General features: G+C 45.3%; 1 protein-coding gene across 2 annotated transcripts in view; it reads left to right on the top strand.

Annotated features, from left to right (window-relative positions):
- Positions 1-24,877: 24,877 nt before the first annotated feature.
- YIF1B (Yip1 interacting factor homolog B, membrane trafficking protein) overlaps positions 24,878-26,767 on the top strand; it is a 39,201-nt gene continuing 37,311 nt past the window's right edge. The window contains exon 1 of one of the 2 annotated variants that reach the window (XM_069207198.1): positions 24,878-25,034. In XM_069207198.1, the coding sequence (XP_069063299.1) occupies positions 24,995-25,034 (40 nt within the window). In that variant the 5' untranslated portion in view covers positions 24,878-24,994. The remainder of the gene's footprint in view (positions 25,035-26,767) is intronic. The other variant, XM_069207199.1, reaches the window with a different exon arrangement.

Below are 26,767 nucleotides of genomic sequence, written 5' to 3'. Positions count from 1 at the left end.
CGCAAAACATCAACATTTTTGCGATTTCTTATTTTTGGTCTGCGAATGCCTTTCATGCATCGCAGACCACTTTTTTGCACTCGCAAACGGCCGATTTTTGCGATTCGCACCATTTGCGAGTGCAAAAATATTTCATACATCTGGCACCTTGGAACTTTATTATACTTGTGCACAGGCTCACTATGCGCATTATTGAATGCACCCTATAAAATACTTACAGCACTTGGTTCCGGAGTAAGGTTCGATTTGGCCTGCCCGACTGTCTGGTGTGTTATACGATATGCCTTGCTCTGAGCTGCGGGGAGTTGATATGGTGGCGTGTACGGTGCAGGCCTGGTGGGCGCTCCTGCGGTGGTCGTGTGACGTGGTGCTGTTTGCGCCCTCGGTGAAGGTGAGAGATGTTGTGCACCCACATGCACTGGGAGGCAGGCACTTAGACTGGTGTCTATTGGAATTGCAACTGACGACTCTGGGCTCCTGGTACCCTGAGAATTTATTTATCTCTTCCGAGGTGGCGCTTCGTGCACCATGTGACGCCATACAGTATCAGCTCACTTACCTCCAGATCAGAGAATCTCTGCGATCCAGGTACCCCACTTTCCCTGCGGCGCCTCCAGTGAGTCGTGTTTTGGAGTTATTGTATAGGTCCTCATCTCCCTGCGGTCTTATTACCAGCTTATATGTATGTATGCAGGCGACAGCACCCGCGGTATCCTCCAGGGTACAAGGCCAGTGGGAACTAGATGTGGGAGAGACCCTGTCAGATGACGTATGGAGGTACTGCTGTGAGCATATGCAGGAGCTCTCTCCCAATTACAGATTACGTCTACTGCATTTTACATTTCTGCACCGCTTGTATTACACGCCGTGCAGTCTCCAGAGGATGGGTATTCGATCTGATGATCACTGCAATAGGTGTGCGGCGCTGGGAGCGGATTTCCTGCACCTGGCATGGGGCTGTGGGGTGCTGGTGGGATTCTGGGCTGACGTGCTGAATGTGCTGGAGGATATGGTCATACTCAAATTACCAAGATCTCCTACGTTTGCTCTTTTGGGCTTAGTGGGGTTGCTCCTGGTGCTGGTGAAGCGCAGAGTGGCAATATGCTGGGGCAGAAAGCTGGTCCTTTGCTGCCAGGATTGGCTGCAGGATGCTGTGTACTGCCAGGAGTAATTAGCGGCTTATTAGGAGCTGATGCCGCCAAACTCTTGACCAAAGGATGTGTGGTCCCCTCTGCGGGCCTTCCTTGAACGTGGGCAGCAAAATGATGTGCAGATAACTAGTGCTTAGCGTTGCTCGCCTTGGTGGCCCCCCTCCCCTCGTCCTCTCCACCCCTTGCCGTCCCCCTTTATAGCCATTAGAAAATGCTTGGCTGGATCAGCTTGGCTGTGACAGATACGAGGACTTCTCTCTATTTTCCTACTTTTCTTTCTCTCTTTTCTGCCTCTTCTTTCTTTGTTTTCCGATGCTGATGGGGCATGTATACTCGGGCTAGTTGCCTCTCGTTCGCCCACACTCTGTTTGCATTGGCAAGGTATTGTTGGTATTACCTGTTATCGGGCATGATGTGTCTGCTCATCAGATTCTAATGTTGACATGATCTTATACCTTAGCTTTTGGTTTTTGGCCATCTTGCAGGCCACATTAGTGTTGTTTCTCGTTTTGTGTCATACTACTTTGAAAAAGCAATAAAAAAATATAACAATATAAACATTTTGGTTTTTTAAACGTTCAGGGGCAATATGCAAATTGGGGCATGTGGCAAAAACAGGGAAGAACGAGGGTGCCCATGGGTTTCTGGATTGAAAAGTTACCTGAAGCTTGGGAGCGATACACTCCCTTTGAGAAACAATTACTTGCATGTTACTGGGCTCAAGTGGACTCTGAGCAAATGACCCTAGGTCATAATGTGGTTTTCAGACCTGAGATTCCAATAATGCAGTAATACGTTGAAAATGGTACATACAGGACATGGCTCAGGCAGGACCACTTGGCGGAGACGCTCTACATGAACAGATGCCGCAAGCCCCGGGGCAGGATGAGGAAAGGGTGCAGGAGGTACCAGAGATAAAAGACTCACCCGTGAGATGGGATGAGCCATTTGAATCTTTGTCCCCTGAGGATAGGAAGCATGTAAGGTTCACAGATGGCTCAGCCAAATATGTGGGAGCAAAAAGACATTGGAAAGCAGTGTCATATAATCCAGTCACGAAAATGTTGTTAACCAATACAGGAGAGGGGGAAAGTAGTCAATATGCTGAGTTGTATGTTGTGTACCAGGTGTCGAAGCAGGAGCTACATGGTACTTGTCACATTTATACTGATTCCTGGCTTCCCACATGGCATGCACATCAATGACAAATACATTTAAAGGAGGTGTGGGCCAAAGAGTTGTGGCAAGAAATTTGGGAAATGCTAGAACAAAGTACGGTTACTGTGCATCATGTAGTTGATCACTATCCCACTGATTCACTAGAACGCTAGTTCAATTCCCTTGCAGATGACAAAGCCAAAATCTCAGAGGCAGAGGTGGCAACACACAATTCTGACGTGGTGGGAATGGCTAAATGGGTGCACCGCAAAATGTGGACACCTGGGAGAGAAATCCACTTACAGGTGGGCAGAGATAAGAGGGATGCACATTCCCCTAGATTCGGTAAAAACTGTGATTTTACGATGTCCTATTTGTCAGCACACACAATAGTCCTGCAAACTGTCAAAGGTCAATTGGAGAGAGGGAAGTTACCAGGACAGATATGGCAAATTGAGTAGATTGGGACATTACCGATTAGTCACGGGTGTCAATATGCTTGCACAGTTGTAGAAACCTATTCTGGCTACCTATTTGCTGTCCCCTGTAAACGTGCTACTCAGCACAATACCATCAAAACTTTGGACCTGTTCATGTTATAATATGAATTACCACTCCAGGTCCAGAGTGACAATGGGTCACACTTCAAAGGAAAATTTGTACAAGAGTACTGTGTACAACACAACATTGAGTGGCTTTATCACATTCCATTTTATCCACAAGCCTCAGGACTGATTGAGAGAAAGAACAGCTTGCTGAAAGCTCAATTACAAAAATTATCAGATGGAACCCTGAAAAACTGGAAAGAGCATTTAAATGAAGCCCTCCAGATTCTGAATAAAAGACCACTAACAAATGCTTAGAATGTTAACCCCCGGATTGCAGACACCCCCCCATGTGGCCACCAACACCATCATGTACTGGGAAATAAAATCTGAACACTTAGCTCCTTACAGAGCTACACCGGAAGGTCTGACCTACATGCTTTAAAAAAGTACACATTCAAACATAGAGACATGGCACTTTGTAAAACAGGTGTTGGAATACAGATTCCCCTGGAGCATTTCAGATTGATTGCTCCCAGATCTGGTTTAGCACTCAAGGGTATTCAAGTCTTGGGGGGAGTGATCGATGCGAACTACCAAGGAGAAATTAAAACCATTTTCCTGAATAGTGGAGACACTGACTTGATGATACAGTCTGGAGACAGAATTGCACAAATTGTCATTATCTAAGTGTATGGAGGAATAATAAAAAAGGGACTGCCCCAGCCCTTCCTACAGCGCATGGGGAGGGAGGTTTTGGTTCAACTGACAAAACTCCTGGTGCTAAGGTGTGGGTAGAATCCCCAAATCATCCTCCTGAACCAGCAGAAATTACTGCAAAAGGGAAAGATAACATCCTCCTCGTTATGAAACCTGGGAGGGAAACATGGGAACATGTCCCAGATGACAAATATTATTTGCAAGACTTATCATACTTGTCTCTTTTACAGATCATACCACAAGAAGCCTATGTTCTGACTTTGCTGTGTGGCCTCCTTTCTGGCGTATGCAGGTGGGGTCAGGAGGGACTCAAAACCCCCAACTCCAACTTGATTGATCAGCCACTTCGAGTGACACCTTTACTGCACTTAACTGAAAACATATGAACCCACTTGGCACAAGTTGTACTTAACAGGTCAGACTTCTGCATGTCATCCGTGCAGGACACAGTGGATGTTTTATCAACCTGTTTGATTGCAATACCGACACCTGCAAGTCTCTTGGATATTTTTAATGCCACCAAACAGGATGGAGATGTTCAACAGCATGACGTGATATCCCATTTTAGCCCTTATGAGTACTGTAGGTTTTGGCAAGGAACATCAGCTGAAAAATGAGATAATTTGACCCAAATAATCATGTACAATATCACCACAAGCAATGTCGATTATCAGATGTCTGGCAATCCTCGTAATGTTGGAAAATGCGTTCAGCTATGGCTACAGGGCACAATGGGGTTTTCTCAAAAGATCACATGGGAACATAGAACTTTGTGTTTTTTCCAAACAGATCAACATTGCAAACACGTAACCAACCACATGGCTTGTCATCACCTGGTGACTGCTGCCATTCACATCCAACATGTTAAACTACCAGTAGGTTGGCTCTTCTTGTGTTTAAATATCACCTTCCCACTAACATCACTGGTGGATCGTGTACTTTTACACGATTAGGACTCATGATGTTTCCATTTAACTGTACATACTCGTTATCCTAGGGACACAGTTCAATTAAATGAGGACTACAATTCGGACATTCAATTATTATCCAAATCAGAGCATATAAGCTTGAGTCTTTCTATTGTTTAGCTGTTTACAATACACGAATGATCAATAAGTTGGCATGCTTAATAGTTAAGAATATTAATCACACTCCTATTGCCTTATCTGAATTTTTACTAGATATAAGTGGTACTACAAAAGCTGCATGCAAAATAGGGCTGCTATAGATTACCTTCTATTAAAGCATGATCAAGAGTGCTCTGAATTTGAAGGCATGTGTTGCTTCAATTTGTCAGACCACTCTAAATCCATCCAATCCTATATTGACACTTTACATGTATGGGTGAAAGGAGTAAAACAAGATGTAGATAAAGAGTGGCTGGATTGGTAGTTCCAGTGGTTGCCTGATTTCGGACAATTGCGCAATGTTGTGGGTGGGATACTCAAGGTCATTTCTAGAGTTAAAATGTTGTGCTGCTGTGTACAAATCATACCCAATTTGCTTGCAATGTTTAGACCAAAAAGAGTTGATTTTAGACCTTTATGTTATGAAAGTCATTGGTCCAAGGGGGGAGTGTAATGATATCTGTATTTAACCACTGCTCCATCATGACCACTGACTCCACTTTGTGCTTAACTTAGCTTCAAACACTGTCACATTGGTGATGCAGATATTTTTCTGCGCACAACTTATGCAACATGGTTTTCGCTCATGTTTTCACTTTACATGCTCTTCCTCACCAAGGGCAGGTACATAACATGGGGGAGTGTACGAACCTTAAAAAGTGCTTTAATAAATGTATTACTCAGACTAAGAGCTCTGCATTGGTGGAATTCCTTTTATTCGTGTTTCCTCTCAGTGGAGTGTAAGTTCTCTGACCTCAGGAAGCTTGTGAAGGAGGCAGTCCTCTCAGTGAGAGGCAGAGGGTCTGGTAAGGCACTTGGAAGTGATCCTAAAGGCAGTGGCTCAGGCTCCCCCCAACCAAGGGAGGGGGAGGTTCAGAGTAGCCCAGACAGGTTTTCTTGTAGTGGGAGAGTGCAGGTTCTACATTGTCCTATGCCTAGCCCCAGAGCCTGGAGAGTACCCCGAGGGGGCCCCAGGGAGGGAACTGAGGCCCTCATGATAACATTGGCGGTAAATCCCACCTACCGCCACAGCGACAGCCTCCAAAGGACCATCGCCGTGGCTACCTACCGTCCACCATAATATGACCGTAGCCAGAATTCCGCCAGAAGGCTGGCGGAATTCCGGCTGCGGTCATGGTGACGGACAGCGGTAAGGTGGGGCTGCTGCCAGCAGCAGCACCACAGCAGTAGAACGCCGCAGACGGTATCATGACACATGATGCGGCCTGGCGGTGTTCCACAGGCGGACACTGCTGCTGGCAGCAGCGCTGCGTCCCGTCTCCTGCCGGAAGACCCCCTGCAAGCAGGTAAGTCGGGTTCTCCAACAGGGGAGGGTGTTGGGGGTGTGTGGGGGGTGTGTGACTGTTTATGGGTGCGTGCATGCGTGTTTGAGGCGTGTGTAATGCGTGTGTGCATGATTGGGTGTGAGTGTACGTGTATGTTGTGTCGTGTGAATGCATGTGTGCTTTTATGTACAGTATATTAGTGTGTGTTGCGGTGTGTGTGTATGAATGTATGCATGTTTGGGTGGATGTGGGTATGCGTGTGTGTATGTCTGCGTGTAGGTGTGTTTATGTCGGGGGTTGGGAGGGGAAGGGTGGGGGAAGACTCTGGGGAGGGGGAGGGGCAGGGGAGACCCCGATCAGTGACAGGGAAGGAATTCACTGGCACTGATAGTGCCTACCGCCATGGTTTTCGTGGCGGTAAGATTGCCTTGAAAACCATGGCGGTAGGCAGGGTCATAATCCCGAGGGTGGGATTGTGATGGCCGCCTGGCTGGAGACATGAGTCTCCAGTCAGGCGGCTGTTATCGTCCTGGCGGAAGGAGTGGTACATTGGTGGTTTGGTTTGAACCAAACGGCCAATGTCATGTTTTGGGGAAAGGTACCGCCAGCTTGTTGGCAGTACCTTTCGCAAAAATAACGCCATCCGCCAGGGTCGTAAAGAGGGCCTTAGTCTGTACCGGGAGACCATCCACTGAGGGGGACCCCCTACTGTCAGGAGAACGTGGGGGGGGGCAGGTGCAACAGAAACCAGGTCCAACCAGTCTGTTATCTAGCAGTACCACTCTGCAGTGGGGGGGTGCAGAAGCCCAGACTGAGGGGTTTTTAGGGATAGAGGGGACTCTCCCCTAACTCCTGTCCAGCCTACAGGTACAGACCCCAGGTTGGGGAACCAGGTCCAGGGAATCCCCCTTGACCTGGAGGTAGAGTCAGTTGTCACCGGCGTCCCTACCATTTTATTTTTTTTGAGTCATCATTTATAACAAAAGACAGGAGGAGCTGTAATGTGTGCCGACTCTGGTCAAATCCATAACACAAGAGTTGACACCAAAGGGACGGCCTCCATCATCTTGTGGAGAGGAGATATAAGGGGGACGGAGTAAGAACAGATCCACACCCCCACTCCTCTCTGTTGCGTCTTAATAATTAATGATTGGACTCTTACCATATTCAGATGCCAGGAGATTTAATTATAACATGTCTCCCTGGACTACAAACGGGAAAAGTTAGCTCTCTAGAAGGTCAGAAAAGGTTCCCACATTCCTTGACGCTTAACCAAGCCATCACTACAATCTAGATCAGAGATTCTCTTCACTGACAATAGCCAATCAGTATGAGTGGGGGGAAAGCTAGAAATCCACTTAATACATATTTCCCGCTGTGCTATCAACACCAAGTAAAAAAAAAGGTGCGCCAGAGGTTTCAAGTTGGTATTGGGTATTAACACAAGCTGAAGATGCCTCTCTTCCATTACCCGTAGAGGGGTGGATATCAGATTTCCCAGCACTTGACCTCTCTCATCTTTGGCAGGCATCTATGAATACACTTTGGTCTCTGCTCCCTTGAGGAGGAATCACTTGTTCACTTTATACAGGGCCTATTGGACTCCCAGAAGGCGAGCTAGAATAGGATTTCAAAGGAAGAGCAAGTCCCATAAGTGCGATCTAGGGAGTGCAGATGATATAGTTTTGGTGGCGGTGTTCAGGAATTCAAACCTTCTGGGAAAAAGTGGGCAAGATGATTTTATCCATCATAAATGGACAAGTAAAAATAAGCCTACCAATGATTGTATTTGGACTATATGAGGGTTTCGGGAGTCCCTACCATTTTGTCTTCTGGGAGTACCATTCCTGGTGGGAGTGTGCGGAACTCTAGAAGGAGGGGCAAGGGAAGGAAGGACCCTCCTGTGACCCCAATTCAGCCCAAGATCGCAGACTTTGGGCTTGGAGTCCAGTTACAGGGTAGCTCCCCTGAGCTGGTTTGAGAGCTGAGCAGGACGACTGACACCAGTGCCCTGACAGTTCTGTATTCTGGGGGTACCACTCCCAAAAGGAGGGTACGGAACCCTAGAAGGCAGGGCAGGGGAGGAAAGTCTTGCTCCTTGCCCCTGTCCAGTCTCTGAGTACAAATCCTAGACTGGAGAACCAGTGGCAGGGTAGAACTCCTGAACTGTTGGGGGAGTAGGATAGTAAAATAGGTATGTTTGACCACTGACTTTGTGTTGCACCACTTTGCATCTGAATTAGTTGTTCAGCATTCACCAGTTCCAGATTACATTTTGTATTCTGTTTAGCTGCTTATTGACTTTATCGTGGCGTTTGACATTGCAGTTGAGACCTTGTTAAATGCTGCTGCGTTTTTCCACATGGTAAACTGTACTTGTTTTTCGTATTCTTTCTCATTGAACAGTTAGTCAGTCAGCATGACAAGAATGTACATGTTTTTTCAGTGCAGGGAACGATTTGGCCTTGGGAGGATTGCCTTGAGATGTTGGCCAGTTCTCAAAGCTTTTCTTCCTACTCTGACCTACAGTAGCGAGCATGTTTGAATATTTCTCTTTCATGGGAGGGGTTTTCTCTAGAAAGCCATTTAGGTTCTTTAAGATATAAAAAGGTGGCCCTGCTCAGTAGCGGTGGAATTTAAAAGACCTTGGTCAGGATTAGATATCAAATGCCTCACATTTGTCCCGTGAGGGTGGATATCTCATTCTCGCAGTTGAATGGGGTCATTTTCTTGCTGGCATGAGAAAGTTGAAGAGCTTGGCAGGCCCTATGGTGGTGAATTTCTACTTTATTCTTTGCATTGCAATTATGCTATAATATAATCACATATATTTGCTGTGTACATTGCAGCTGAGAATCATTTTGGGTATATTTTCCTTTCATTGCTGTGACTATTTTTAAACGTGTGCTTTCGACCTACTAATCTCCTTTTAGGAACCTTGTGGTGAAATAATAATAAATGTCTTCTTTGGACTGAGAAGTGCATTCCAGAGATTTTTGTCAGCTTGGTCATTAGTGAAAGCAAATCATTTTGGCGTTGATCAGTCAGTCTAAAGAGAGGTTAGAGAGGTTCAGAGTGCACAATTTAAAAGTGTAAATATGTTTTTGTTCAGCAAATTAAAGGAAGCACCGCAAACCATGTTTTAAAATGCATGTGAAATTAGAATGCCTTATGGTGTTGTGACAAACATGATTTCTTGTTTATCAGGACTTTCTAAGTTTTGGGATCAGTACTTGGATAACACAAAAGTGTTTTCATGTGTAGAAAAAGTACTTTTTGAAAAGAATGATGTCCCTTTTGTTCTTGACAGGAGGGTTTGGATACTTTTGTCTGCTTACAGAAAAATGAATGAGAGATGTAAACAGTTAGAATATGAAAATAAGAAATTGAGTGACCAAGTCAGCCAGAACAAATTATTGCAAGTTAAAGCTGAAATCTGCCAAGCTGTAACAAGAGAATCTGACTTTTCACATTCCAGTAATGAGGAGGTTCAACAAGTTGGGGACCAGTGTGAGCTGCATGAACAGAGCGTAGTTTGTGTGCAGAGTAGCCCACAGTTTTTGGCAGGAGTTCAGTGCCTAATTTGTGCTTTGTTGTTTCCAGTGCTGAGCACCAGCACTTAATTTTGAGGGCTGGAGCTTATTCTTCTGCCTCAAGCATTTGCTGAGAGCAAAAGACACATATGGGAAAGACGGAGGAAGAGAAAAACGAAAAAGCGTCACAAAGGGAGAAAGTAGAAGGCTGCTAGAGTGAGCTGAAGGGGCAGGGAGTGGCTTTATATGGATTAAAAAGGCCCGAGATGGCTTCAGGATTACACTGCCTCGGTATTCCGTGCTCGTACATTTAATTGCAGCAGCAGCGTGTTTAAGAGGATGGCTTTCGGCACCGGCACGTTTTTATTCACAAATTAAGCACTGCAGGAGTTGAAATACATTCTTTAAAAGATTACACTGATCAAGAAGTTGACGATGTTACTGGTATATTGAGGCCACTTTTGCAGGGTACGATGTGTACAATTAATTCAGACAAGACACAGGCACTGTCACAAAATGTGCAGTTTCTGGGAATTCAGTGGAATCCAGAACATAGAGAGATGTTGTTACAGGTAAAACAAAAGATTTTGGAGTTTCTTACTCTTTGCACTAAGCAAGAGACACCAAGTTTCATGAGATTGTTTGATTTTTGGAAACAGTATAGCCCTCATCTGAGTAAAATCTTAACCCTTTGGTATAAAGTAACTAGGAAAAAACATGAGTTTGAATGGAGTAAGGAGCAGCTGTGTGCTTTTGATTTGGCAAATAAAAAAATTCAACTGACTTTAGATTTGTGTACCATACAAGAGGGCAGAAACAGGGGAGGATGAGGGTGCCCCTAGGATTTTGGATTAGAAAACTACCTGACTTTGGGGGGCGCTATACTCCTTTTGAAAAACAGTTTTTGGTCTGTTTTTTGGCTCTAGTGGATACTGAGCAAATAACACTAGGTTATAATGCAATTCTGAGACCTGAAATATCAATCATGCATTGGGTGATGAGTTCACCTAAATCTCACGGTATAGGACATGCACATGAAGCTAGTATCATATGCTGGACATGGTACATACAAGACAGGTCTCGAGTAGGACCGACAGGCACTGCAGCCCTACATGAACAGATGTCACAAGCCCTTGTACAGGATGAGGAGAGGGTGCAGGAAATACCACTGGTAAAAGAGTCACCAGTGAAATGGAGTGTGCCATTTGAATCCTTGTCTCCTGAGGATAGGAAGCATGTTTGGTTCACTAATGATTCATTCAAATATGTGGATACTAAAAGACATTGGAAAGCAGTGTCATACAATCCAGTTACTGAAAAGTTGTTGTCTACCACAGGAGAAGGAAAAAGTTGCCAATTTGCAGAGTTGTACACTGTGTATCAGACTCTAAAACAAGAGCTGCTTGGGACGTGTCATTTTTACACTGATTCTTGGTCCAGTCCCAATGGATTAGCCATTTGGCTTTCCACATGGCATGCACATAACTGGTTCATTCATTCAAAGGAGTTGTGGCAGGAAATTTGGGAAATGTTAGAACAGAGTAAAGTTATAGATGCTCATTGTCCCATTGGCTCACTAGAACGCTGGTTAAATTCCCTTGCAGACGTCAAAGACAAAAGTTCAGAGGCACAAGTGTCAACGCAGAATTCCGACTTGGTGGGGATGGCTATGTGGGCGCAACAGAAATGTGGACACCTGGGAGAAAAAGTCACTTACAGGTGGGCAGAGAGTAGAGGGCTGCACATTCCCCTAGATTTGATCAAAATTGTGATTTTGCAATGCCCTATTTGTCAACACACACAACAGAGATCTGTCCCGCAAACAGTTAAAGATAAATTGGGGAGAGGAAAGTTACCAGGACAGATAGACATCAAAGCTATTCTGTTAAATAGTGGAGAAGCTGATTTATTCATACAGATTGGAGACAGAATTGTCCAACTTATCGTAAGTGCAGTGTATGGAAGATTGGTAAGGAAGTTGACTGCCCCAGCCCTTCTGACAGTGCAAGGAAAGGGAAACTGTGATTCAGCAGATAAAAACCTCAGTGCTAAGGTGTGGGTTGAATCCCCAAATGGCCATTCAAAACCTACAGAAATTATAGCAAAGGGCCCCAATAACGTCCTGCTGATTATAAAACAAGTAAAGGAAAAAGGAGAGCACATGTCAGATGACAAATGTTATTTGCAAGAAAAGTCATACTTGTTTCTTTTACAGATCTTACTGCGACTTGCCACTGACCATGAGTGTGCTGTGTGGTCTCCCTTTGGGCGTTTGTGTGTGGGGTCGGGGGAGGGAACGCACCCCCAACCTGAACCTGATTGATAACCTTTGTGCAACACCCCTGCTGCTTTTAAAGTACAAAACCTATGGATCCATTTTGCGCAAATTGTGCTTCACAGATCAAAGTTCTGCACGGGGTCAATGCAAAGTACCATGGATGTTCTGTCAACCTGTTTGATTATATCTTTCCACTGGAACTAACCCATGGCTTGTTATCCTCTGATGACTGCTGCCAGTCTCATTAAGCATGTTTTAATTGCCAGTTGGCTGATTATTCTCATATGGGAACACTTATATTCCAGCAAACCTTTCAGGTGGACGATGTACCTTTATATGATTAGGATTCATGATGTTTCCATCTAACTCTATACATATTCGCTATCCCAGGGATGCTATGCAAATAGATGAAAATTGTGATTCAGATATTCAACTATTATCTCAATCAGAATATATAAGCTTCAGTCATTTCATTGTAGATGTGACTGGTTTAACTGTTTATAAGATCAAAAAGTTAATCCACTTCCATTGCTTTTATCATTGCATTATGTTGCTGTATACAATGCAAACCTGATTTGCTTATAATGTTTTCTTTTTTTTTTAAATAAGAGAAAAGTACACAGTCATTGATCAAAGGGTGGAAATGTAGTAAAATAGGTATGTTTGGCCATTGACTTTGTGTTGCACCACTTTGCATCTGGATTAGTTATTCAGTGGTCACCAATTGCAGATTACATTTTGTATTCAGTTTAGCTGCCTGTTGACTTTATCGTGGCGTTAGACATGGCAGTTGAGAACTTGTTAAATGCAGCTGTCTTTTTCCACATGGTAAACTGTACTTGTTTTTCGTATTCTTTCTCACTGAACAGTTAGCCAGCATGATAAGAATGTACATGTTTTTTCAGTGCAGGGAACGGTTTGGCCTTGGGAGGAGTGCCTTGAGATGTTGGCCAGTTCTCAACGCTTTTCTTCCAACTCTGACCTACAGTAGCCAGCATGTTTGAATATTTCTCTTTCATGGGAGGGGTTTTCTATAGAAAGCCCTTTCAGTTCTTTAAGATATAAAAAGGTGGCCCTGTTCAGTAGCGGTGGAATTTCCAAGACCTCGGTCAGGATTAGACATCAAATGCCTGACATTTGTCCCGTGAGGGTGGATATCTCTTTCTCGCAGTTGAATGGGGCCGTCATCTTGCTGGCATGAGAAAGATGAAGAGCTTGGCAGGCCCTATGGTGATGAATTTTTACTTTATTCTTTGCTTTGCAATTATGCTATAATATAATCACATATATTTGCTGCGTACATTGCAGTTGAGAATCATTTTGGGTATATTTTCCTTTCATTGCTGTGACTATTTTTAAACATGTGCTTTCGACCTACTAATTAATCTCCTTTTAGGAACCTCGATGTGAAATAATAATAAATGTCTTCTTTGAACTGAGAAGTGCATTCCAGAAATTTTTGTCAGCTCGGACATTAGTAAAAGCAAAACAAGTGGAGAGAGGATGCTATGCACCTGGGGCTACGGCCCCCCCCGTTCAGAGAGATTTCAGAGACCAGAGACCCCTGGATGGTCAGGGTCCAGACTTTGGCCACAGACAACTTGGGAGCCCCCATAGGTTACCTTAGACTGTCTGGGAAGCATAGACAGAGGGATCTAACTGGTTTCAGATTGGCGTAGAACTGGAACGTACCCCTGCAGTTGCCGGCCAGTGTCCATGTTCTATCGCCCAAAGCAGGGAAGCCTATCAAGGTATTAATTAGTCTCCCCTGGCCTTGGGCTGGTGGGGGGGTGTTAGACCTGGCCTTTTCTGCAGTGTCATCGCCATACTTTTTGGCTTCCTCCTCCTACTTTTCTGACCTCCTTTTGTTGGCTGTAGGACTCTGGGCACTTTGTCACTGCTGATTAGTGCTAAAGTGTGTGTGCTCTCCATTTTAAACTTGGTATGATTGGCTTACACCTGATTGGCACATTTAGTTTACCTATATGACCCTTGTACAGTGGTATCCCTTATACCCAGGGCCTGTCAATTAAATTCTACTAGTGGGACTACAGCGCAGCTTCTGCTACCCACAGAAGTAGCCTTTCAAACCTGTCTCAGGCCTGCCACTGCAGGGCCTGCATTAGCAGTTTACTGCCACAGGGACCTGGCATCTAAATCTACTTGCCAGGCCTGGAATGCCCTTTCATTTGTATCTAAGTGGTATTGTCTGATTTCTGATTGGTGGCGTAGGCATGTTTGGTATGGTCAGAATGGTAGTGAGAAATGCTGCTTACTGGAATTTAGATTAGCATTGTGGAAATGCCACTTTTATAAAGTGGGCATTTCTCTGTCATTATGACTCTGGTGTTTTGCAGCTTGACTCCAATCCACTTCTGGGGCAGAGTGACAGCTGGGCTTTGTGCATACTTCTCAGACAGCCTATACACAGGGAGGGTGGAGGTATAACAAGAGTACATCTACATACTGAATGGTCTTCCTTGGCTGGGGGAGGTAGAGGCGGGGCACACATGCATCTATAAAGGCAGTGCCCTGGCCTCACACAAAGGACTAATTTACCCCCTACTGATGTCTTGAGCCAGTGCTGAAGGAAAAAGGGGATATTCCTGGAACCGGTTAGTGCTGGTTGGAACACCCTCTCCCGCTTTTGTGGAAGCTGCACAAATTGAGTATAAGTACACGGGGTTGTCCCCCATATTAGGAGCACAGAGACACTAATGGACTGATGAACTGGACACTGGATGCTGCGGGAAAGACTCACCAGGAAATGCCTTGGGACTGCTCTGCTGTTGTGCTGACCTGTGACCTGGTAGGTCACAGAGAGACTGTCACTGCCTTTGAACCCTTGTGATGGTCTGCTTGCTGGGACCCTGTGGCCTTGTGCCCCCACTGCTGTCTCCAGGAGCTGGGTGGTGTCCCCTCCCTTTAACCTTGCATTTCCCCTTCCTCAAGTGTAGGAAGGGCACTTTATCATTTATTTTTCCAGCACGAGGTAAGCGCTGTGTGTACTAGCCAGGAGCATGGAGAGCGCTCCACCTGTTTGTTATAGCGCATGAAAAGCACTTTGTTCAAGTAATCTATTTTTACACGTGCAAAGAGAGCGCCCTACTTTGCTTCTGTCATTTTGACTGCAGTGCATGAAGAGTGCATTCTCTCCCCTGAGCACCAGCGTGTGGGGGGCACAGAGGTGCTGTGTCCTTGAGCGCTGTCCCCTTTGTGGCCCATTATGAACAGCATGTGGCGAGTGCTGAGGACAAGGTCCGGAGAAGTGAGGAGAGCCGTGGCGGCTGATTGCTGGCATCCCAGTAGCGCAGATGAAGAGCCCACCAGGTAGTGCCACCAGGTAGTGCCAAGCGGGCATCCCTTTCTGCAGTCACGCCCTCGGATGCTTCTCCACTGCTGCAGCCCCAGGAGAGTGGATCTAGCATCCGTTGATGAGAAGCAGAGCAGCGGGAAGCAGCTGCCCCGATGGCCCCGAGGTGAGGACGGCTCAGGGCTTCCTGAAGGAGCCCATGATAGCGGGAAAGACCAAGTGAGGTCTCCCCGCGGAAGTCTGTTTTTTTGGGCATTTGCTGGGGGGGGGAATTCTTTGGTCTTGGTGAGGGGAGACGGAGCCACCCCTCCCCCCCGAGCCATGGCACTGAGTTCCTGGGGGTGGCGGCCCCAGCCAGGATGAATCTACAGGGCCCAAGAAGGGTTTCCCCCATCATCTCCTGTGCCTGCGGACCACGTAGGAGGAGCAGGGCTGTTTCACCAGGAAAAGCTACCACATTGTTTGTAGAAAGGGCGTAGGAACTCCTAGGCGGACGTGGTGTACTGAGATCCACTTTCTAGTTCACCCAAGGAGCGCAGGTGCACGATAGTCGACATGCGGTGAGCATTGTTGGTGATTACCCTTCAGCCTGTCGTTCACCCTTGTGTTCCTTCTCACCCTCAGTGTTTCTTCTGTAATTTATCATGACCTGATACATATTACATGCTGCACTACCAAGATTGGGGTGATGTGCATAATTGTAGGATATGCCCAATATACAGTGGGAGGGTGGGTAATGTTTTATAGGATCTATGCCCTATGGTATCATTTTCTAGATATCTGCATTCAAGGTGATGTTTTGGCATTAATGATAAGGTGTTTATTATGACGTGCATTTTTAGTGGTAATGATGATCTGACTACTGCTTGTGTTGCAGAATAGTAGTAACCTATGTGTATACCTGACTGCTGCTTACTTTCACAGAGTACTCGTAACCTGTGTAATGTTCTGACAACTGCTCGTGTAGCAGGGTATTACTGATACATGTTGCGTTTAGTCTAATGATGTTTTATTCAATACAGTGTATTTTTATATAACTTGCAGCGGTTCCTTTGTGGTGTATTTATCATTGTGTCACATGTGTTGTGTGTGTTGTGCAAACACTTTACACACTGCCTTTAGGTTAAACCTGTCTGCTCGTGCCAAGCTACCAAGGGGGTGAGCAGGGGTTATCTTGGGTGTGTAACTCCCTTGCCCTGACTAGAATGGTGGGTTCTGCCTGACTGAGGTGCATACTCTAGCGAACCGGAAACCCCATTTCTACCAGCATGGTACCACTCTGCAGTGATTTTTGGAGCCTTGACAGAAGTATGAAGCACTGTGTAAATACAACATTAGTATGTAAGGAGCGCCTGAGAAGGTAATTATGTTACTGATTAAATAAACAACACCAGATTAGGAGTAATTACCATGTGCACTTATCTACTTGATTCCTACATAACTTGAAACCGTGGCCATAGTCTCTGAATCTGTCTTTATGCTTCTATCATGATGATAGTCATACAAGTATATTGCTTGCAATATATTAGTTTCAGTTTTGGGTCACCAAGCCCATAATTAAGATTATGACTAGTTAGTGATGATACACAAAGACCACCAGATTCGCCTGATATGTCAAATGCCTGCCTTCAATAACCTTGAAGACCATGCTTTAGAGGGCCCTTAAAATCTGGTGGACAGTCGACAATCCTCACAGTGGTGGCAAGCCCATGGCCTTCACCGGTCAGGCAAAGGACTCTTCACCCTACTTAGAGATCCCCACCTGCAGGACTGTATTTCTGTGCTGTGACAGCGCAGCTATGGCAGCACTGCCTTCAGAACACTGCAGGTTTGAGGAGAGGATACTATTTTTTAAGCAGCCACTCAGCAAACTTCTTTGTATTGAGAAAATAAACTCTCAATGCAGGAGCCCTTAAGTTCACATCTGTGTTTGCTCCTGCAGCCTTGAAGATGCCAGCGTGCAGTGCTATAGAAACCACCATAAATGACCTGATAAACAGCAAAATATGGTTCTTTAGAGAGGACAGAAAAGATGTGTGTATGTATGTTATGTATGTAGCATTTCTGTTGCATGATTCAAACCAAAAGGCAGCGGAGCCCACTGTACAGGGTAAAAAATATAAAGTCATCGAGTGATAGGAGCAGTAGCTGGTTTGTGCATGGTTAATGCATTGCAATGTACTGTTGAGCTTTAGGTAGGCATTGAACATCCAGATCTGAAGGATGTGCAAGAAATGTTTGAGGAACTGGATGTCTACAGCAGAGGAACCTTTCAAATAAAGTTGTGTTTCATCAGCATATTAGTGAATCTTGATGCTGTTATTTGTGAGAACACGAAGGCCCAGATGTATCAAAGGGAATGGGAAAGTGTGTTCATACATATGGCCACAAGCGACTCAATGTAGAGGTTGAAGATGATGGGTAAACCAAGGGGGTTCTGCAGTGATAGGGGTCCTTTGTGAACCGGACTTAGCTTAGGAACACCTGGGCGAGATCAAGAGAAGAGAAACGAGGATGCAACCACTCCACCTCTGCTTAAAAACAATAAACAATTTTGCATTTAGTAAAACACAAATTTCGATGTACACACCCAAACACACACACATTAGACTATGAATGCACTACATAAACAATGTGTTACAGTCGTTGTGTATTGCAAGTAAGCTCTCTTTTATTTCACATTCTATTTCCCAGGCCTTAAACTCCACAGGGACTTTTTTCCAGGCATTCTTTAATCTCACCAATTTGGTCTCTATCAAAATGACTGTCCCCCCTCCCAAGTTTGTTTGAGTCAAATTGATGGGTTTTTTTTTCTTTGAGAAGATTTAGACCATTCCTGAATATATTGCAGAGATCCCTGTATCATCATGTCTTATGCAGCATAATTACAAACATTTGACTTATTTTAAAACTCCTCTCACAGCCTTCCCTATGATCATGGAGTAGGAGGAAGTTTACCGGGTGTCATACAGTATTGGCCCTAGTGGATGGATGAAAAGGGTTGTCAAACCTTTTTTAAAGAAATCAAATGTGGATTCCTGGGCAGAATCTAACTACAGACTCGTCCTTCTGTTAGCAATAGACAAATTGGTGAGGTCTGACTCAAGGCCTTGTTAAACATCTCGAAGAACACCAGTTGTTAAATGCTACCTGGATGAGTTTAAGGGCTGGTTTAGGCACTGAGACCATCCCGTGACTGTAGTGAATGATGTCAACCAAGATTATAATGGATGCATTTCCACCTACTTCTTCCGGTTGTTGCAGTTGTTTCGTCCTGTTACCCCTAGAAGAATCTCTTAAAGGAAAACCTTGTTATTCTGTGCCACAAAAAGCTTGTGTTGTTTATGGTGTTTGTTGTGACTGTGTGTCTAGATTAAACTATGCCAGTGATTGCTACTTTGTCCTTACTGGATCAGTTATTTACAAACTTCAAGGTCTTCAGACTATTCCACCATGACTTGTCATGAAACAAGAGAAAACTCAGCTTTGATCGTCTGGTTGGTGTCATAACAGAGCAGCGACACGTTTCCAAAAAACAGTAAGAGAAAAAAGCTGCAATCTGCCTGAGAAATAGCAGTGAGGCACTTCTGATAACCTTTGCCATCAACACTCACTGTGGAAAATTAAGTACATTCAGCTTAGCACACGGGGGCCGAGACACTGCTCTCTAGGAGACAGGCCCAAAGTTTTTGAGTCGAGGCAACGCGCGCAGCCAATTCTATGTCAGGACCGGAGGCTCAGATTATGCTTCTCTTTCCATGCTTTATTTTTAACAGCAGCCAATGAAAATCATGGAAAACAAAAAACTACATATCCCAACACTTGATATGTCACGTGATGATCATAGAGGAGGAAGCCTATAAAGTGTTGCTTCACACCCAGCCACTCCTCTTTCTTTGCTGCTTCGCAGCCAGTTAAGTGGTTTTCCCTTTTTTCTCTCATGAGTTGTATGTAATGATTTGTGTCTGGGAGTGGTGTTTCCCTCCCTAAAAGCGTCCATTTGGATCGCTTTTATACTTGTGGAATTGGGAGCAGGGGAGCGAGGACTCGCGCGTTCCCGCGCAGTCCTCTCTTTATTGCCGGTACTGTTAATTTAATTTATTATATATATCTTGCACGCTCTCTGCGTGCACGCGTCTTCCTGGAGTCCGCGCAGTCCCCTAAGTGAGCGTTCTTCTCTCCGGAGTGTGTGTCCAGAAGGCTTTGTTCTCCGCCTGAAGCAGAGCCGCGAGAGTGTTTACTCTGCCCCAGGGTGCCGGATATCTTTACTCGCGTCCCGAGCGTTTAGTGAGCCGGGCCGAGTTTGATGTTTACTCTGCCCCAGGGGGCCCTTTTAACAAGCGCTCGCGCCAGAGCGTTTTGGAAGACGGCAAGTAAGCCTATTAGGGCAATTTCAAGCTCGTTTGAGCGCTTTTCATCGGATTGAAGGGGTTTTTTCCCTTGTTACATGCTCATGACTGTAGCGTTGTTATTTTAAACAATAAAACTTCACCGGCTCAGCTCCCCACCTACACCCCAGTGCCTGTACACTGGGGTTGCAATAAATTATTATTCAGGCTGGGCCTGCTCTAAGGGTGTGTTTTTTCTCATTTCAGGGCAGCTCCCTCCACGTCCTAAACTAAATTGTTTTTTCTGCCCTGCTTTATTACAACTATTGACATTGCTCCTTTGGAGCTCATCTACTGTATTACGGTATGGCTGGCTATGAAGCCCAAGCCAAAGATTTATATTATCTGGATGAACCGGCTGGTTCCTTTGATCAAGACTTGGTATATGCGCTTGACACAGGAGTGCGTCATACTGTTAATCAAGCTTTAGCTCAGGCCATTCAGCCCATTAAACACCATCTCTTGGGTTTTGTGGAGCAGCAAGGTTGGATAGCTCCTTCGGGCTCCCAACCCATTGGGGAACTGCCCCTTCCGGCGAACACCCAAGCTTCTAATCAGAGTACTAATCCGCATTCTGCTGACTTTGAATCCCTTATCAGGAATATGGCAAGGGAACATGATTATAATTCAGAATCACAAAAGAAAGCTGTAAGTGACCCAGCTTCTTCTTCTTCTGAGCAGTCCTCCGAGCAGGGAGATGATCCCCCTCGCAAGCGCAAGAAGAAGGTTCATCATCAGGAAGCACCTACCCCTAAGGTTCTGACATTCGAGCCCGAAGACATTGTGCACCACAGGTCCTCGCTTTGGTTACCACCTCCTGAGGTGGCAGATTATGTGGAATCCCACATTAGACACAGTTTTGATAAGGAGGTCCGTTCTAGGCTGAGGTCTGAATGTCCCAGACCAGATTTCACCTCTAAGGTGACTGAAACTCCTGAATTAGAACCTACTCTGGTCACTTTTCTCAAGAAATCTGCAAAGGACCCAAAGAAGGGTATAGATCGTGCCTGGCGTGGATGTCAGGATAAGCTGTTGGACGTCTCCGGTCCATTAACAAAGATTTTGGAGTTGGCTTTTCAGGCCAAGGAGTCAGGTGAGCCTATAAACCCTGACATTCTAGTGGGTTGGGCTCAGAGAGCACTTTGCTTCCTGGGCAATGCAAATTGTGCCATATTGTCTGAACGTCGCAGATCAGTATTGATAAAGCTAGACCCCAAATTGGCAGACCTCGCTACCTCTGAATCAGGCTCCATGGCCCAGGGTTTGTTGTTTGGATCCCCCTTTATGAAAGAGCTTTCTAAATTTGTTTCAACTTACGCCAGTTTGGACAAGGCACAAGGTTCCATCAGAAGAGTGCTGCGTCCACTTTTTAGAGGGGCCGGACGCTACAGAGGGCGTGCCTTCGGACACTTCAACCAACAAGGCCCTCAACGAGGTTACTACCAGCAAGGAAGAAGAGGTTTTCAGGAGTACGATTCCTCCTCTTCTACCTTCTACCCATCGAGGTCAAGATCTGGTCGAGGCAGATTCCGCAGGGGGAGATCCAAAGGTTATCAATCTTTCTCCCAGGAGTCGGGAGGCACAGGTGAGCTTGGTTGTAAGTTCAGATGTAATGTTGGGGGACAGAACTCAGAGTTTTCTGGGATCTTTGCGTCTGATATCTTCGGATGCTTGGGTCTTAGAGACCGTTCCGGGGTTCAAACTAGAATTTTACGAGTCCCTGTTTCAGGTGTGTCCACCCAGGCCAGCATATTTTCCCATCAAGAACACAATCTAATTTCTGCAGAAATTGCGGCTCTGGTAAAGAAAGGTACCGTCGTCAAGGTACCTCATCATCCTTCCGGTTTTGTCAGCCCAGTGTTTCTAGTGGACAAGAAAGGGGGCGGGTCTCGCCTGGTTCTAAACTTAAAAGACTTCAACGGTTTCTTACTGTATCGTCATTTCAAGATGGAGGGCATCCATTTGTTGAGAGCTGTTCTCCAAGAGGGAGACTGGATGGTTCGTTTAGATTTAAAGGACGCTTACTTGACCATTCCTATTTTTCCTCCTCATCTGAGATTTCTCCAGTTCCAATGGGAGACTGAGTATTATGAGTACAAAGTTCTCCCTTTTGGTCTATCTTCTGTCCCCTGGTGTTTCACGAAGGTAATGCGTCCAGTCGTGGAATTTCTTCGTTCCCAAGGGGTTCGGTTAATAATTTATCTAGACGATATCCTGATCATGGCCCAGAATCAGGATCTGCTGCTTTCACATCTGGAATGCACAGTGTCACTGCTTCAGAGTCTGGGTTTCATAATCAATGCCCAGAAGTCCATTCTGATTCCCTCTCAGCAGATGGATTTTCTGGGGTTCCGGATAGACTCAGTTCTATCTCAATTGGTGCTTACCCCCGGGAAGATTCATTCGATCAAGAGAGAGTTGAGATCTCTATTATCCAAACAGACTGTATCCTTGAGGGCAATTGCCCGCATGGTGGGCCTGCTTTCGTCCTCGATTCAAGAGATTTTTCCGGGTCCTTTACATTACCGAGCCCTGCAACGTTTAAAGATCTCCCATCTTCAGAGAGGTCTCAGCTTTGCAGATCAGGTTCTCCTATCAGAGGAATCTCGTGCAGAGATGAATTGGTGGTTGGAACATATGGAAGCCTGGAACGGCAGAGCTATTTTCAGTTCTTAACCGGATGTAGTGATAGAGTCTGACGCCAGTCGTTGGGGATGGGGAGCCCGTTGCGGATCAGTGTCCACGGGGGCCAGATGGTCCAACACGGAGTTGAATCTCCACATCAATGGTTTGGAACTCCTAGCCGGCTCATTTGCGATCAAGAGCCTCTCTCCTCTCAGGGCGAACTGTTGTGTTCTTCTTCGCATGGACAATATCTCGGCGGTGAGATATGTCAACAAGTTGGGGGGAACTTGTTCCCGCATCTTAGCAGAGATAGCCAAGGAGTGTTGGCAATTTTGCCTTCAGCGCAGGATTTCAGTCATCGCGGAGTACCTTCCAGGAGCCAGCAACTTGGTGGTGGACTGGAACTTGCGTCACCTGAGAGATTACAGCGATTGGAGGTTACACCTCAGAGTTTTCCGGGCACTTGCTTCTCGGTGGGGTCCCTTTTCAATAGACCTGTTTGCGTCTCGCCTCAATTGACAGGTCAAACGTTTTTTCAGTTGGAGACCAGATCTGGAAGCATCGAAGACGGATGCTTTTCTCCAGGAATGGTCCCAAGAACAGGGCTATGCCTTTCCCCCCTTCTAAATGATACCCAGGGTATTGGCTCAGATCAGACGTCAGCAAGCGGAGTTGGTTCTGGTGACACCTCTTTGGAGATCTCAGGCATGGTTTCCGTTGGCAATGGAGTTGAGTTGCGATCATCCAATCCTACTTCCCTTGCAGGAGAATCTTCTCCAGGACCCTTTGGGTCTTTTACATCCATTGAACCTGTTGGGTCAACTATCTCTGGTGGCTTGGCATCTTTCAGGGAAAGATGGAGCATCCCAGGACTTTCGCAAGAGTCTTCCGAGTTCATTGAGGGTTCCTGGTCCTCCAGTACTCACAAGAGATACGCTTCGGCTTGGAAGCGATGGTCTTGTTGGTGTTGTTCTAGGGGTGCGAATCCTTCTTCAGCAGATTGCTGTCTGGTCTTAAATTTTCTATCTTCTCTAGCGGCATCAGGTCTAGCTTATCGCTCCATTAATAACTATCGGTCTGCTATTTCAGCAGGACATTTAGCAGTGGAGGGCAAACCCAATGGGGAGTCTCCCATTGTTTGTAAATTGATGAGAGGTATCAGATTGGCTAACCCTCCTCGTCTTCGTTATTCTTCCCTTTGGGATGTGAACATTGTTCTTCGTTTTTTGGAATCATGGCCTTCCAATAGATTTTTGCCTAGGAAACAACTTTCAGCTAAACTCACAATGTTGTTATGTTTAATTTCATGTAAGAGGGTTTCAGATGTTAGAGTTCTGGATTTGGCTGGGAGAGTTTTTTCTCCTGAGGGGGTTACTTTTTCTATTTCACGTACAACTAAGTGCAATTTGAAGTCCGTTTCTTATCCCTGTTTTGTGGACAACCCCAAACTATGTGTTGTGCAGTGTCTTAGAGCTTACGAGGTGAGTACAGAAGAGTTTTGTTCTAAGATGGGGGGTCAATTGCTCATTTTGTTGGTTAAGCCTTATCATCCTGTTTCATAGGCCTCCCTGGCTAGATGGATGCGATGGTTAATGAATGAAGCAGGCATTGATGTTTTGAGATTTGGGACTCACTCTTTCAGAGGGGCTATGGCTTCAAAGTCTTTTGCTTTGGGTTCTCGTTTAGAGGACATTCTAAGGGCAGCAGACTGGTCTTCTTCTTCGACTTTGAAAACTTACTATTGTAAAGCTATTGTGGATATTGCATCAGTGGTTGTGAATCAGCTTTGAACAAGCATAATCTGAGCCTCCGGTCCTGACATAGAATAAAAAAAATTCTAGCATTCGCGGTAAGAATTTTTCAATTCTATTAAGGACACGGACGCGAGGATTATCCCGCCGCACTGTTGTATATGTTATATTGTGGTACATAATATTGCTATGAAGTTCATGTACCAGTTTACTGTATTTCAGTGCTAACCCACCCTATTTAGTAGTAGATATAAGTATCATTTTATGATATTCAGTTTTTATGGCCTGAATTTTCTTTTTTCCTAGGAAATGACGAGAAGTAAATTCGGTCCGTTCTGGTACCGTTCAAGTTTCCATTCAAGTTGGTTTCCAGTTCTTCCCTTTTTCAGGATTTCGTTTACAAGTTTCTTGCTAAGACTTTGACTTATCTGATGCGAGTTTTGGACAAAGAAAGAGGAGTGGCTGGGTGTGAAGCAACACTTTATAGGCTTCCTCCTCTATGATGATCACATGACATATAAAGTGTTGGGATATGTAGTTTTTTGTTTTCCATGATTTTCATTGGCTGCTGTTAAAAATAAAGCATGGAAAGAGAAGCATAATCCTCGCCTCCTTGTCCTTAATAGAACTGAAATATTCTTAACGCGAATGCTAGAATTTTTTTTATTGTGCATGAAGGAGTCACTAATGAGGAGACAAAAACGTGGCACGCAAATTCTTTCCTTAGTGGAAGCCCTAAAAAAACTGATCTGCTTCTCCGCCAGCTCTCAGAAACCTTAATATCCTTCTGTCGACCCTTACATTCTATTTCCAGCTCCTAGAAATACTGGGCCTCATTCTGTCGGCTATAATCACCCAAGAGCCTTCCTGCTGATCTATCCTTGGTACCCACGGCTCCCAGACACCAGGAAATGAAGTGCTGTTCAGTTACAAGAACCCGCGCTCCTTTCCGAGCACTGGCCTGGGCGTGAGTCCGTGACCGACACTGGCTGCGCAGCCTTATCCCAGACGTACACTGGAGCGTGACTTGACGTGCGTGTCACGTGACGGAAGCGCCGTCGCTATGAGGTCCTGCCTCGGCTGGGAGCCGGTCCCTTCCCTTTTCTGACAGCTGAAGCCATGCAGTTCGAAGCCGTCCCGGGCGGCGGATCCCGGAACCGTGAGTACTGGCTAAGTGGGCGAGGCGGTGCTTGTACCTCTGGCCGTCACAGAAGAGACGAGAGATGTCTGCTTTTCAGTGGAGGACTGGGAGGGGTTTGGTGATCTGTAAAGATTATATAGCTTTTGTGTAGTCCTGGACACAATGGATGCTGCCACGTCCTCATTGGCCAGTGGGTATCATGTGTGTTGGTAATTTAGCGTAACTGTACGGGCAGTGTATGATAGCTCGCACGGTCAGTGCTTTGTCTGCGGGCACTAGATATCGCTTTAGTATTTGCACTGCAGAACACCGTGACTGATCTCGTTATACACAGCACAATAACTACCGTGCAGTGATTATTTGCAGTGTTTGTTTTGAGATCACATTAGAAGTTCCAGTTAGTATAGTAATGGGAGGCCCGCTACAATTATGCGACAACGTAAGACAATTTTTGGAGCAGGATTCATAAACTTCTGCAGCAAGAAAAGTCAAATTATGTGACATAATTATTGACAATGTTATTTTGTCATTTCAACGCCTGTTACTAGAGGTAGAGTACAGGTGAAATTGCACCTCATTATTGCCAGTTCATCACCAGACTACATCATTCAGGAACTGAACGGCCATTTGTTTTGTAAAGGATCTGCCATTGTAGAGAACGTCGTTGTAGCATTTCTTTTGTAACTTTTGATCCGTTTGAGCTATAATTTTGGTTTTACGAAATCTGCAAATAACTCAGCAGACAGTGCATTATATCGCAAATGAGGGCACTTCATTATTATGTAAAAAAAAACGCAGTAGCCACAGAATTGCACAATTCCGGCGGCCCATGATAGTGTATTGTATTTTTGCGTTTATATGGCATCCTTTTTTTTACCTTGTTGCAGGGCGGCAAAACAGCCATCATGAGGGAGTCTGTTGTTTGGAGTATGTTATGTTTGTTGTGATCCTATGTTGGAAGTGTTGATGCCAAATGTGAGTGACAAGAGAGGTGCACTTTTCTAGTGAAGTTGCACACAGCAGTTTGGTGGAAAGGGGTGTGCGGTAGTTAGGCGCACAAACTATATTTTTTAATAATTACCCGACAGTTGTAATTTACTGTGCATGTTTGTGGTCTTTTGCGGTTTCCATTAAGCTTTAATATCTCAAGCTGACTTTGGGAAAGGATGCCCCTTGCTTGGTATACGGACATGCACTGCAATCCTAGGTGCCTGACGGCATGTGTATTCGGTATCTTGACTTTTATTTTTGGCCTTGGTGTCATGCTAATCTAGCGTGTGCAGATTCCTTGGTATGTCAAAGAAAATGTGAGGTCGAGATTCTGACCTGTAAGGATGCACCAAACATACACACTGTGTGGACAGAGGGCTGTTGTCCCTGGCTTCAGTTTAGCACATAAGGTGGTGATACCACTAAGTTTTGTGAACTTGGGTACTTGACCAGACCTTTTATTCTGTTCAATGAGAGTGTGGCATATTGGTCCCTCTTGTGCAAAGATCCAATGATTTGTGAACACTCAGAACCTTGTGCTAACATCCTGTGTGTATGCCTAGTATGTGGCATGTGTAGCTGTTGGACTATGTGTGTATGAGTCTCAATCAATCACGCATGTAGAGAGCACATCTTATCACCCTATCATCAAGATGATAGATGGGAGGGGGGGTGCAGGTCATTAGAGGAGCCAGGTCTTGAGATCCTTCTGGAACTGACCCAGCCAGGGAAACTGCCTGAGGTGGAGTAGCATCCTGTTC

This window comes from Pleurodeles waltl, chromosome 9 (assembly GCF_031143425.1).
Source record: "Pleurodeles waltl isolate 20211129_DDA chromosome 9, aPleWal1.hap1.20221129, whole genome shotgun sequence".
Lineage (NCBI taxonomy): Eukaryota > Metazoa > Chordata > Amphibia > Caudata > Salamandridae > Pleurodeles > Pleurodeles waltl.
Note: the sequence above shows the minus strand (reverse complement) of the source record. Positions and strands in the feature narration are given on the sequence as shown.